The 14,039-nt window shown below is 40.4% G+C and overlaps 1 protein-coding gene across 1 annotated transcript in view; it reads left to right on the top strand.

Moving 5' to 3' along the window:
- Positions 1-2,345: 2,345 nt before the first annotated feature.
- LOC107298632 (fructose-1,6-bisphosphatase isozyme 2) overlaps positions 2,346-14,039 on the top strand; it is a 31,592-nt gene continuing 19,898 nt past the window's right edge. Inside the window, exons 1-2 of the mRNA XM_015828009.1 lie at positions 2,346-2,586; positions 4,671-4,833. Of these exons, the coding sequence (XP_015683495.1) occupies positions 2,414-2,586; positions 4,671-4,833 (336 nt within the window). The 5' untranslated portion in view covers positions 2,346-2,413. The remainder of the gene's footprint in view (positions 2,587-4,670; positions 4,834-14,039) is intronic.

Genomic DNA, 14,039 nt, shown 5'->3' with positions numbered 1-14,039 from the left:
AGCGGGACTGGCCTAGGGCAATTTTTAGAGGGATTTTAATCATATTTTAATTAGACAACATTTAAATATTTCCTCTTAACTAATTTTAATTTTGTAATTGTTATTGGTGTATTTTTAATCGATTGTCAGCCGCCCTGAGTCCGCAAGGAGAAGGGCGGGATATAAATTCAATAAATAAATAAATAAATAAATAAATAAATTGTAGAATTAACTTTCTTATAGTTTATAGCTACAGTTAAAATCCACAAGATTCTTTATTTGACAATACTAAATGAATGCAAAATGGATTCATTGAAGCAACTACCCCATTTATTATTTTGCATGGGCAAAACCAGAGTTGTATATTGTAGCATGGATTCAGAGTCAATCTACAGGAAAAAATGTGACTTTTAAGTAGTTACATCTAATTTCAATCCCATTTATTTTATGGACATAGTGGGGGCATGCTTCGGTTGTGCTGAAAAGTGGTTGAGCCTGGTTAGTACTTGGATGGGAAGCCCCAAGATATTTCTGAGTACTAGAGTAGGCAGAGAAGTTGAAAAACAACATCCCAGAAGAAAATAGCAAATTGCTTCCTTACAGTCATCAGGGGTAAGATGGACTCTAAGCAAAGTTAAATTTGGTGTTGCCTGAAGGTTTCTCACTGTAGTACAGCCACTGAGGTTTTATCAATGTGAAAAAGCCTTGGATACATGATACACAAAGGATGGATGGTTTCATCTAGAACACGGGTGTCAAACTTGCGTCATGTGACGTGTTGCGATGTATCGCAACTTTTTTTGCATTGCTGGAGCTGGGGTGCTACATAGGAAAATATGTAGACAGTAAACATCTTAAGAAACACTTGTTTGTCTGCTGGTTGACTTTGCCAGCTGCTGAACAATCCTCTTTTAAAATTCAGATTCGTAATACAATATGGAAGATTTCAAGATTTCTAGGCCAAAACTGGCCTGTGACATTTTTATCTGGGATGGAACAGCAGATTGTCCCCCCTGCCCCCCCACCCTCAGATGAGGTGCTTCTCAAAGTAAATCAAGTGATTTTAGAACAAGAGGTGGAAGAATAAAAAATTTCTCTCTATACCTGGCATTAAAAATACAACAGCAAGAAACCAATTTGCTGTGCTTTTGTGGAATCCAACAACTCTTGTCTGATTAAGTAAGGCTAGCCCTGTTCTAGGCATGTTGATAAACAAAAATTGAGTAGATTTGGAAAACAGAAACTCCTGTGTTAGAGTAGAAGGTAGGCATTCCTAACACCCCCAGATTGGAGCCAATCCAGGAATTGGAATCCCCTTCATAATTACAATACTATTTTAAGCAATGCTGAAATGGGCTTTGAATATTTGACTCAACTCCCTGGACTACAACTCCCATCATCATCCTGGAGGAAGACATGTTTTCCACTTAATACCATGGTTTGATAAAGCTACAAACTCTTTAGCTGTTTTGGTAGGACCAAAAGTTTCACAGTTTTTTCTTGGAGCTAAATGTAAAGCTCCTTTGAGCCAAACTCTGAGAAAATTCCCCGTTTGCAATTTGATGAACAAGAGGCAGCTGCTCAAAATGTCATCCTGGCCAAAGTCAAGCTCCTGCCTGGAATTGGGCAAGATGACTACAGTATCTCTTTCTTTCTTCTATATTTAAAAGGGTGGCGCTCAGACCAAAGAAGTTGGCAACCTGTAGTAAAGCAGATAACATACTGTAGGTCAGGGACAGTCAACCCTTCAAGGTATGCAAGGTCACGAAACAGGAGTTACTAAAAGCCCTTCTTTAAGGAGCTTAGGGCATTGTAACAAAATCTTCAAAGCCCATTAAAGCCTCTCCTTACTTCAACTTATATCTAACCCAGTCAAGATGGACTTGTTCTGTGTTTCTGCCTCATGCTTTCTACTTTCCCAGGACTCAGATATCTTTTCTGTAATGGTTCAACATTGCCTTCCCTCTGCTTTCCTGAACCAAACCCACATTCCATCACAGATAGATGCTCTTGCCAAGTTTGGCAATAAATGCTTTGAGACTTTACAGCATAGACCACCTTGCTCACATCGTTGATTTCCCACAAAATGTGATGGGATTTAGAGCCATTCATTAATTTTATCTTTATACCATGTTCAGCTCAATCACAACTAGTTACCTCTCTGGTTAATTGTGCATTTACTTGCAAAGGGTAATTTGTTCAGCTGAGTAGACGTTGCGTTCTTGCTGCTTTGAAGATCCAGAGGAATTGTGCAGCAGGTCTATTTTGAGCATTCAGGTCACATGGGTTCAGGAATCCTTTACTAATCCATGCTTGGTGTGCCACCAGCTGCTTCTCTTTAAAATAAAACTACCGGCAAACAGCAGGAATCAGGAGGGGAAGAGAAAAACTAATAGATTCTAACCAAGAAAACCGGTCCTGCTTTCCAGCCAACATGTCGGATCAAAGCCCCTTTGAAACAGATATGATAACCCTGAACCGATATGTCATGGAGAAAGGACGACGGGTGAAAGGGGCAACAGGAGAACTGACCCAGCTTTTGAATTCAACGCTCACTGCCATCAAGGCCATCTCATCAGCAGTCCGAAAGGCAGGTCTTGCTCATATGTGAGTAGCACAGAGAAAGAGAAATGTGGGTCTGTATTAGAATGTCCTGGATGAGATCTGGGGAAGTAGGTCTATTTCCTATAGTACATTGAACAAAATTATTGAGATAAGAGTTCCACGTGGCTGCAGTGAAAGAAAAACAGCTATGATGGCTAATGTATGCTGAGTTATAGGAGCCTCTCTAAAATCACTATTGGTTTTGGTTTGATATAAACAGATTTTGATCAAATTCTGCTACCTCTGCTCCATTAATATTATAATTTCAAGGAGAAAACAAAGGTTTCAGAGGATAGCAAAACTTAATACCAGGATCTGAGCTGTAGACAGATAATATATTAGCATGTAGTATGCATTCATTTTAATATTGGTAATATAATTCAGCAAACCAAACAGTAATGTTAACCCAGGAATAATCAGATTTGCCTCTGTGCTGTTTCTGTGACTGAGAGGTTCAAACAAAATGGCTCATAAGCATGTCAGCGTAAAGATCAGGCCAGCTAACTTGTTTCTAATGCAATAGGAGATGCATTCAGAGAAGGATTCAGAATTGTGCCAAGTGGCAAATTGCACTGTGTTCATTAACAGGTTTGATGTCAATGCCAAGTCTTGATTGTCTTCCAGAAACCTGATGGCATATTTTTATAATTTCATATGAACATGAATGAGTTAATCAGAGAATAAGTTGCCAAAATGCAATCTTGTGCTTCCTAGCTCAATGTCTCAGGGCAACTGATTTTCCTGAATTTTTTCTTACAAGGTTACAAAGAGGGCTTTGAAGGAGGAAATCAAATAGCAGAAACCCTTTTGTTCCCATGCCAGCCTTTGAGATTGACTCTTATAAAAGTCAGAAATGCTGTCCAGGAAAAATGGAAAAAGGACTAGGATTGGTCATGGGGAAGGGCTATATTTGGTTCTGAAGATCTTAAGCCTTTCCTATTAGAAAGGAACTGCAATTATCTTTTCATTGCTTGCAAAGGGATGTAATTAAGTGGGGAGAGAGAGAGAGAGAGAGAGAGAGAGAGAGAGAGAGAGAGAGAGAGAGAGAGAGAGAGAGAGAGATCCTCATAAGCTCATTAATGTGCATTGAATCAGTAAAAATATATAATGTTAGTTGTTATTATGTATTATTTTATTGTATTTATTATTCTACTGAGATTGCATCTTGTGAACCATCCAGAGATGTATGGTTGGGGCAGTACAAACATTGGTTAAATAACTCACTAAATTCTGCTGCTCTGATCATGAAGCTTTATTCTGCCTTATTACTGAGCCTTGTAGTGTCGCTACAATTTCTTGTGACAATTGAAGGGCAGCATTTGATGGAGTGCCCTGGCTTCATTTCTCCTCTTTAACATATGATGGAATGAGGCTGGACAAGAATAAATGGTACCTAGATTACAGACCTTAGTCACCTTTCAAGTTGCTCAAGGGACAAGTTGTCAGTGCAAAGAGGCTATTTCTGAATTCAGGTCTGCCAGTCTTCTAGAAGATGGATAAACTTGCGTGAAAAAAAAAATAGACCAGTGGGCAGGATGATGGAGCAGAGGAGAAGCTTGACTGAAATAGAAAGGAGCTCACAGAGCTGATCAAAGTTCTCTCTCATTTCATCCTGCATCCATTTAGTGCCTTCCAGCAGAGATGACCATGGAAAAAGACCCTATCACAGTATTACAATGATTGGCATTTTACAGAAACAGTTCTGGACATTTAACACTGAAGATGTCAATAGGATTATGCTAAACAAAACATGGAGGATACAAAGGCAGATTCATGTATTAAGGAAATGGTTTGCAACACTTTAAAGCACATTCCTCCTATATATGCCTTTTTTCATGATTGCTGGGGTCAAAAGATTCAATAAACTGAATATTATCCATGGTCTCCAATTAATCTCTGGAAATACCTGGGAGCACATCCACATCCTCAGTGCTTGCAAAAGGCTTTCAGTATGGTCCTTCAACATGGCCAATGGCAAAAGACTGTGAGAGGTACAATCCAAAAATATGAAGAACATCCATTTGCTTTTCCCTAACTTCACTCTTTTTCATGTTGGTAATAACCTTGTGGGCTTTTTCCCTCCATAGGTATGGAATAGCAGGAAGCATGAACGTGACCGGGGATGAGCAGAAAAAACTGGATGTGTTGTCCAATTCTCTGGTTATCAACATGCTCCAATCCTCCTACAGCACTTGCGTCCTGGTCTCTGAGGAGAATAAAGAAGCAATAATCACTCCAAAAGAAAAGAGGGTCAGTATGTGGTCTAATTAAGGGGAAAGAGGGTGATCCCTCATTTAGCAGCAGGGGGCGCAATTGAATCACGGTAGGAAAAAAGAGATTTTTCCAAGGGGCTCCAAAGAAAAATGTTAGACATACTCTGTAGCTGAAAATGTCTGGGGGCAGAGTTGACAATCTACATTTCCAGAACTGAATATTGCTTCGTGCAACATGCAACAGATAACACTGCTCCCAAGCTTCCAAAACTGAATTAAGACTGAACTGCTTAAGCTGAGGGAGAACTTAGTCTGAAAGAAAAACTTTCTCATCTCCATATCGAACTAAAATGGAGGACAGCATCCAAACATCGGGGTGGTGGTGGTGGTGTTGCTAACACAAAGCTAAATTGCCAATATGACCTGAGCTGATCCCAGCCTCTTGGAGTCACCTGACCATATCAGCAACTGGATGATCAGTGAAGCATGCCAGACTGAATCCATGACAAAAACCATGTCAAGATAAGAACATAGAACATAATAGGGTTGGAAGAAACCTTAGAGGTCTTCTAGTCTAGCCACCTGCTCAAACAAGATATCCTATAGTACTAGTCTAGACACATGGCTATCCAGTCTCTTCTTGAAAACCTCCAGTGTTGGAGCACCCACAACTTCTGGAGGCAAGCCATTCCTATCTGATTAACTATTCTCACTGTCAGGAAATTTTTCTTTAATTCTCTCTTTAATGATCTTCCACACAGTTACTTCTTGTCCTGCCCTCAGGTGCTTTGGAGAGTAGGTCCACTCTATTCTTCTTGGTGACAGCCCCTAAGAGGATTAAACACTCCTTTAAAAACAGAATAGCTAAGGATAGCTGGAGGCTGCCTCTGTTATTGACTAGGGAAAATGATATTATGACGACACAGAATAACAAAGATTGCAGGATTTAGATACGTGTGAGGAAATGCCTGAGCCTTATTCTGGGGCTTTGTGTACTATGATAGGCAGGATACTCGCACTGGGCCACCCTACAATTAAATGTATGCCACGTTCTACCAACAAGTATGCAGTGAACTATTATTTTACTTGGAAAGACGTAGAGGAATAAAATAGTTTTCCATCAATTGAATGAGAACTGGTTTAACCCCCCCCCCCCCNCAACCTTGAGCCAGTCAGGATCAAACTCCTGGCAGTGAGCCTGCAATACTGCATTCTTACCACTGCTCCATCACAGCTCTTCTATGATATGTGAGTCCAGTCAATGGCTGGACTCATATTTCAAGTTTAACCACGAATACCAGTTAAGGCAAATACATTTCATCACAATCTTCTCCTCTTCCTCCTAGCCATTCATGTACCAGCATTTTTCAGTGGAGTGAACCAGAGGACTTAAGCATGAGCAAATGTCAACAAACATGGTTACATTAACTGGAGATGGGGAAAATACATGAGACTTGTGTTTGGATGACATGCTTGATATATCATGGATGGTAAACATACTAAGCTGGAGAAGGCCAACGGGTGCATCTGACCTAGCCTATGGCTTACAGCTAAGCATGGCATGTGAATGTTCATATGATATACTCTAACTTAGTCTCCCATGCAGACATCTTGATAAGGGACTCAAGTGCCATTCTGAGTGATAGTAACACTGTAGACTGCCTGCAATGGGAAAGGCATGGACTTCTGCAAAAAAAATTATTAAAGAATAACAACACACACAAGGGGACTGCAGAGGCTTAAGTCATGCTGTATCATCTTCCCTATAAACATTTATTTAATTAACCGTTTTTATAACTTGCCCCAATCCTAAAAAGTGGGGGGTTTGCAAATATAGAAATCCAACCATTAAAGAAAAATATAAAAATTCAAGAAATTCATTAGACACAGGTGCTATTATTCATTCATTCATTGGGACTGAAAGCCCGTTGAAATATATTTGCTTTGGGGGCTAATACATACCTCCTGTTGGAGAGGGTACCAAATTGTGGGGTTTGTTGCAATGAAATGTTTCTGCCTCATCCACACCTTTCTCCTCTAGTACTACTTTACATTAAAAAGGTAGATTTTCCTCGACAGCTGAAACTTCGGGATTTCCAACATTTTCAAGGGCGTTCCTGATCAATTCAGCAGAAGAACTAATTTTACACAATTTTAATGCATGTAAATGGTGTGGATGTCCTCTCTTTATGGGGCTGTGAAGAATTCTGCTTCTGGTGAGGGAGCTGCTGTGTGTTGCCAAAGATAAATATGTACTGTATATGTAATCGCCATTGTAGAATTAACTTTCTTATAGTTTATAGCTACAGTTAAAATCCACAAGATTCTTTATTTGACAATACTAAATGAATGCCAAAATGGATTCATTGAAGCAACTACCCCATTTATTATTTTGCATGGGCAAAACCAGAGTTGTATATTGTAGCATGGATTCAGAGTCAATCTACAGGAAAAAATGTGACTTTTAAGTAGTTACATCTAATTTCAATCCCATTTATTTTATAGACACAGTGGGGCATGCTTCAGTTGTGCTGAGAAGTGGTTGAGCCTGGTTAGTACTTGGATGGGAAGCCCCAAGATATTTCTGAGTACTAGAGTAGGCAGAGAAGTTGAAAAACAACATCCCAGAAGAAAATAGCAAATTGCTTCCTTACAGTCATCAGGGGTAAGATGGACTCTAAGCAAAGTTAAATTTGGTGCTGCTTGAAGGTTTCTCACTGTAATACAGCCACTGAGGTTTTATCAATGTGAAAAAGCCCTGGATACATGATACAAAAAGGATGGATGGTTTCATCTAGAACACGGGTGTCAAACTTGCCGTGTCATGTGATGTGTTGCAACGTATCTGCAACTTTTTTTGCATTGCTGGAACTGGGGTGGGCACAGCCTCCACATGATGTAACTGGCCCACGGGCCGGCAGTTTGACATCCCTGATCTAGAACAACCAGATCTGGGCTAGTTACTAGATGGAAGTGTCTCTTTGCTGATATCTTCTAGCCATCTGGATATTTGTGGACCAAATCTTGTAACCTCTCCTTGTGCTTCAGATCTCTAGGCAGGCAGATTTCTTTAGGCGGAGCAATTTTTTTCTCTATCTATTTCAACTTGATAAACCCTTAGATTTTCATTGATGCATCTCCATCATTTTTGGTGGGGAAAAAATAAGCTATATTTGTTCTGGAACAGGGCCATAAAGTTCAAGAAGGTCATTGTATAATGAACTGCTTGAAGATAGAAAGCTTGATTCCACATTAATCTGTAAACCTAAATCATAACCATGATGAAGAATAAGTGGGAGTCATAGCCATATCTAGGGGGCCCACAGGGATGGGATCAAAAAAGTAAAGAGGGTAGTTATGACTGTGATTGAAGCCGTGCCATTTTTTTTTTTACAATAGGTGCATGTGCAATGCGTGTAACAAAGGATGAGATTTTGACAATGTGGCCCTGGCTACCATCTTGAATTTCTTGATAAACCTTTCAAACACCCGTATCTATATAAGAAGAAAATAGAGTGCAAATTTCTATATAGGAAAATATGTAGACAGTAAACATCTTAAGAAACACTTGTTTGTCTGCTGGTTGACTTTGCCAGCTGCTGAACAATTCTCTTTTAAAATTCAGATTCGTAATACAATATGGAAGATTTCAAGATTTCTAGGCCAAAACTGGCCTGTGACATTTTTATCTGGGATGGAACAGCAGATTGTCCCCCCTGCCCTCCCCACCCTCAGATGAGGTGCTTCTCAAAGTAAACCAAGTGATTTTAGAACAAGAGGTGGAAGAATAAAAAAAAATGTCTCTCTATACCTGGCATTAAAAATACAACAGCAAGAAACCAATTTGCTGTGCTTTTGTGGAATCCAACAACTCTTGTCTGATTAAGCAAGGCTAGCCCTGTTCTAGGCATGTTGATAAACAAAAATCGGGTAAATTTGGAAAACAGAAACTCCTGTGTTAGAGTAGAAGGTAGGCATTCCTAACACCCCCAGATTGGAGCCAATCCAGGAATTGGAATCCCCTTCATAATTACAATACTATTTTAAGCAATGCTGAAATGGGCTTTGAATATTTGACTCAACTCCCTGGACTACAACTCCCATCATCATCCTGGAGGAAGACATGTTTTCCACTTAATACCATGGTTTGATGAAGCTACAAACTCTTTAGCTGTTTTGGCAGGACCATATCTTCACAGTTTTTTCTTGGAGCTAAATGTAAAGCTCCTTTGAGCCAAACTCTGAGAAAATTCCCCGTTTGCAATTTGATGAACAAGAGGCAGCTGCTCAAAATGTCATCCTGGCCAAAGTCAAGCTCCTGCCTGGAATTGGGCAAGATGACTACAGTATCTCTTTCTTTCTTCTATATTTAAAAGGGTGGCACTCAGACCAAAGAAGTTGGCAACCTGTAGTAAAGCAGATAACATACTGTAGGTCAGGGACAGTCAACCCTTCAAGGTATGCAAGGTCACGAAACAGGAGTTACTAAAAGCCCTTCTTTAAGGAGCTTAGGGCATTGTAACAAAATCTTCAAAGCCCATTAAAGCCTCTCCTTACTTCAACTTATATCTAACCCAGTCAAGATGGACTTGTTCTGTGTTTCTGCCTCATGCTTTCTACTTTCCCAAGACTCAGATATCTTTTCTGTAATGGTTCAACATTGCCTTCCCTCTGCTTCCCTGAACCAAACCCACATTCCATCACAGATAGATGCTCTTGCCAAGTTTGGCAATAAATGCTTTGAGACTTTACAGCATAGACCACCTTGCTCACATCGTTGATTTCCCACAAAATGTGATGGGATTTAGAGCCGTTCATTAATTTTATCTTTATACCATGTTCAGCTCAATCACAACTAGTTACCTCTCTGGTTAATTGTGCATTTACTTGCAAAGGGTAATTTGTTCAGCTGAGTAGACGTTGCGTTCTTGCTGCTTTGAAGATCCAGAGGAATTGTGCAGCAGGTCTATTTTGAGCATTCAAATCACATGGGTTCAGGAATCCTTTACTAATCCATGCTTGGTGTGCCACCAGCTGCTTCTCTTTAAAATAAAACTACCGGCAAACAGCAGGAAGCAGGAGGGGAAGAGAAAAACTAATAGATTCTAACCAAGAAAAACGGTCCTGCTTTCCAGCCAACATGTCGGATCAAAGCCCCTTTGAAACAGATATGATAACCCTGAACCGATATGTCATGGAGAAAGGACGACGGGTGAAAGGGGCAACAGGAGAACTGACCCAGCTTTTGAACTCAACGCTCACTGCCATCAAGGCCATCTCATCAGCAGTCCGAAAGGCAGGTCTTGCTCATATGTGAGTATCACAGAGAAAGAGAAATGTGGGTCTGTATTAGAATGTCCTGGATGAGATCTGGGGAAGTAGGTCTATTTCCTATAGTACATTGAACAAAATTATTGAGATAAGAGTTCCACGTGGCTGCAGTGAAAGAAAAACAGCTATGATGGCTAATGTATGCTGAGTTATAGAAGCCTCTCTAAAATCACTATTGGTTTTGGTTTGATATAAACAGATTTTGATCAAATTCTGGTACCTCTGCTCCATTAATATTATAATTTCAAGGAGAAAACAAAGGTTTCAGAACATAGCAAAACTTAATACCAGGATCTGAGCTGTAGACAGATAACGTACTAACTAGCATGTAGTATGCATTCATTTTAATATTGGTAATATAATTCAGCAAACTAAACAGTAATGTTAACCCAGGAATAATCGGATTTGCCTCTGTGCTGTTTCTGTGACTGAGAGGTTCAAACAAAATGGTCCATAAGCATGTCAGCGTAAAGATCAGGCCAGCTAACTTGTTTCTAATGCAATAGGAGATGCATTCAGAGAAGGATTCAGAATTGTGCCAAGTGGCAAATTGCACTGTGTTCATTAACAGGTTTGATGTCAATGCCAAGTCTTGATTGTCTTCCAGAAACCTGATGGCATATTTTTATAATTTCATATGAACATGAATGAGTTAATCAGAGAATAAGTTGCCAAAATGCAATCTTGTGCTTCCTAGCGCAATGTCTCAGGGCAACTGATTTTCTTGAATTTTTTTCTTACAAGGTTACAAAGAGGGCTTTGAAGGAGGAAATCAAATAGCAGAAACCCTTTTGTTCCCATGCCAGCCTTTGAGATTGACTCTTATAAAAGTAGAAATGCTGTCCAGAAAATGGAAAAAGGACTAGGATTGGTCATGGGGAAGGGCTATATTTGGTTCTGAAGATCTTAAGCCTTTCCTATTAGAAAGGAACTGCAGTTATCCTTTCATTGCTTGCAAAGGGATGTAATTAAGTGGTGGGGGGAGAGAGAGAGAGAGAGAGAGAGAGAGAGAGAGAGAGAGAGAGAGAGATCCTCATAAGCTCATTAATGTGCATTAAATCAGCAGAAATATATAATGTTAGTTGTTATTATATATTATTTTATTGTATTTATTATTCTACTGAGATTGTATCCTGTGAACCATCCAGAGATGTATGATTGGGGCAGTACAAACATTGGTTAAATAACTCACTAAATTCTGCTGCTCTGATCATGAAGCTTTATTCTGCCTTATTACTGAGCCTTGTAGTGTCGCTACAATTTCTTGTGACAATTGAAGGGCAGCATTTGATGGAGTGCCCTGGCTTCATTTCTCCTCTTTAACATATGATGGAATGAGGCTGGACAAGAATAAATGGTACCTAGATTACAGACCTTAGTCACCTTTCAAGTTGCTCAAGGGACAAGTTGTCAGTGCAAAGAGGCTATTTCTGAATTCAGGTCTGCCAGTCTTCTAGAACAGTGCTTCTCAACCTTTTTAATGCCTCAACCCCCAACCGGTTGTAAGTCGAGGACTAAACCGGTCGTAAGTCAAGGACTAAACCGGTCGTAAGTCGAGGACTAAACCGGTTGTAAGTTGAGGACTACCCAACCGGTCGTAAGTCAAGGACTTTCCCTGCCCAGGAGCGCCACGCATGCGTGGTTCCGCCCCCTGCACCGGCCGAGGCGTAGCTGGCAAGTGGCAGAGACGGAGCAGGCCGACCACCAGCTGGCCCAGCTCAAGGGAGGTAAGGCACCTGCCGGAAAAGGGGAAAAAATGGCGGACAGCCTTGCTTGGCGACCCCCGTGAAATGGTCGATCGACCCCAAATGGGGTCGCGACCCATAAGTTGAGAACTGCTGTTCTAGAAGATGGATAAACTTGCGTGAAAAAAAAAATAGACCAGCGGGCAGGATTATGGAGCAGAAGAGAAGCTTGGCTGAAATAAAAAGGAGCTCACAGAGCTGATCAAAGTTCTCTCTCATTTCATCCTGCATCCATTTAGTGCCTTCCAGCAGAGATGACCATGGAAACAGACCCTATCACAGTATTACAATGATTGGCATTTTACAGAAACAGTTCTGGACATTTAACACTGAAGATGTCAATAGGATTATGCTAAACAAAACATGGAGGATACAAAGGCAGATTCATGTATTAAGGAAATGGTTTGCAACACTTTAAAGCACATTCCTCCTATATATGCCTTATTTCATGATTGCTGGGGTCAAAAGATTCAATAAACTGAATATTATCCATGGTCTCCCATTAATCTCTGGAAATGCCTGGGAGCACATCCACATCCTCAGTGCTTGCAAAAGGCTTTCAGTATGGTCCTTCAACATGGCCAATGGCAAAAGACTGTGAGAGGTACAATCCCAAAATATGAAGAACATCCATTTGCTTTTCCCTAACTTCACTCTTTTTCATGTTAGTAATAACCTTGTGGGCTTTTTCCCTTCATAGGTATGGAATAGCAGGAAGCATGAACGTGACTGGGGATGAGCAGAAAAAACTGGATATGTTGTCCAATTCTCTGGTTATCAACATGCTCCAGTCCTCCTACAGCACTTGCGTCCTGGTCTCTGAGGAGAATAAAGAAGCAATAATCACTCCAAAAGAAAAGAGGGTCAGTATGTGGTCTAATTAAGGGGGAAGAGAGAGATCCCTTATTTAGCAGCAGGGGGCGCAATTGAATCACGGTAGGAAAAAAGAGATTTTTTCCAAGGGGCTCCAAAGAAAAATGTTAGACATGCTTTGTAGCTGAAAATGTCTGGGGGCAGAATTGACAATCTACAGTTCCAGAACTGAATATTGCTTCGTGAAACATGCAACAGATAACACTGCTCCCAAGCTTCCAAAACTGAATTAAGATTGAACTGCTTAAGCTGAGGGAGAACTTAGTCTGAAAGAAAAACTTTCTCATATCCATATCGAACTAAAATGGAGGACAGCATCCAAACATCGGGTGGTGGTGGTGGTGTTGCTAACACAAAGCTAAATTGCCAATATGACCTGAGCTGATCCCAGCCTCTTGGAGTCACCTGACCATATCAGCAACTGGATGATCAGTGAAGCATGCCAGACTGAATCCATGACAAAAACCATGTCAAGATAAGAACATAGAACATAATAGGGTTGGAAGAAACCTTAGAGGTCTTCTAGTCTAGCCACCTGCTCAAACAAGATATCTTATAGTACTAGTCCAGACACATGGCTGTCCAGTCTCTTCTTGAAAACTTCCAGTGTTGGAGCACCCACAACTTCTGGAGGCAAGCCATTCCACTGATTAACTATTCTCACTGTCAGGAAATTTTTCCTTAATTCTCTCTTTAATGATCTTCCACACAGTTACTTCTTGTCCTGCCCTCAGGTGCTTTGGAGAGTAGGTCCACTCTATTCTTCTTGGTGACAGCCCCTAAGAGGATAAACACTCCTTTAAAAACAGAATAGCTAAGGATAGCTGGAGGCTGCCTCTGTTATTGACTAGGGAAAATGATATTATGACGACACAGAATAACAAAGATTGCAGGATTTAGATACGGGTGAGGAAATGCCTGAGCCTTATTCTGGGGCTTTGTGTACTATGATAGGCAGGATACTCGCACTGGGCCACCCTACAATTAAATGTATGCCACGTTCTACCAACAAGTATGCAGTGAACTATTGTTTTACTTGGAAAGACGTAGAGGAATAAAATAGTTTTCCATCAATTGAATGAGAACTGGTTTAACCCCCCCCCCCCCCCGGGCAGGATAGATTTCCTATCTGACAGTTACATTTACTTTTGCACATATTTTGTGCACAATTCACTTGGAAGGGGAGCAGGAGATTTGAAAATATGAAGTCTCAGACTTTTTGTCAAAAGAAGAAAAAAATGAATTTATTGATTTATGAATTGAAGAGTTAAAAAGAGGTGGATTAAATGTGGAG

The sequence above is a fragment of the Protobothrops mucrosquamatus genome, unplaced genomic scaffold (genome assembly GCF_001527695.2).
Source record: "Protobothrops mucrosquamatus isolate PMUCROS unplaced genomic scaffold, P.Mucros_1.0 scaffold4154, whole genome shotgun sequence".
Taxonomy (NCBI): domain Eukaryota; kingdom Metazoa; phylum Chordata; class Lepidosauria; order Squamata; family Viperidae; genus Protobothrops; species Protobothrops mucrosquamatus.
Note: the sequence above shows the minus strand (reverse complement) of the source record. Positions and strands in the feature narration are given on the sequence as shown.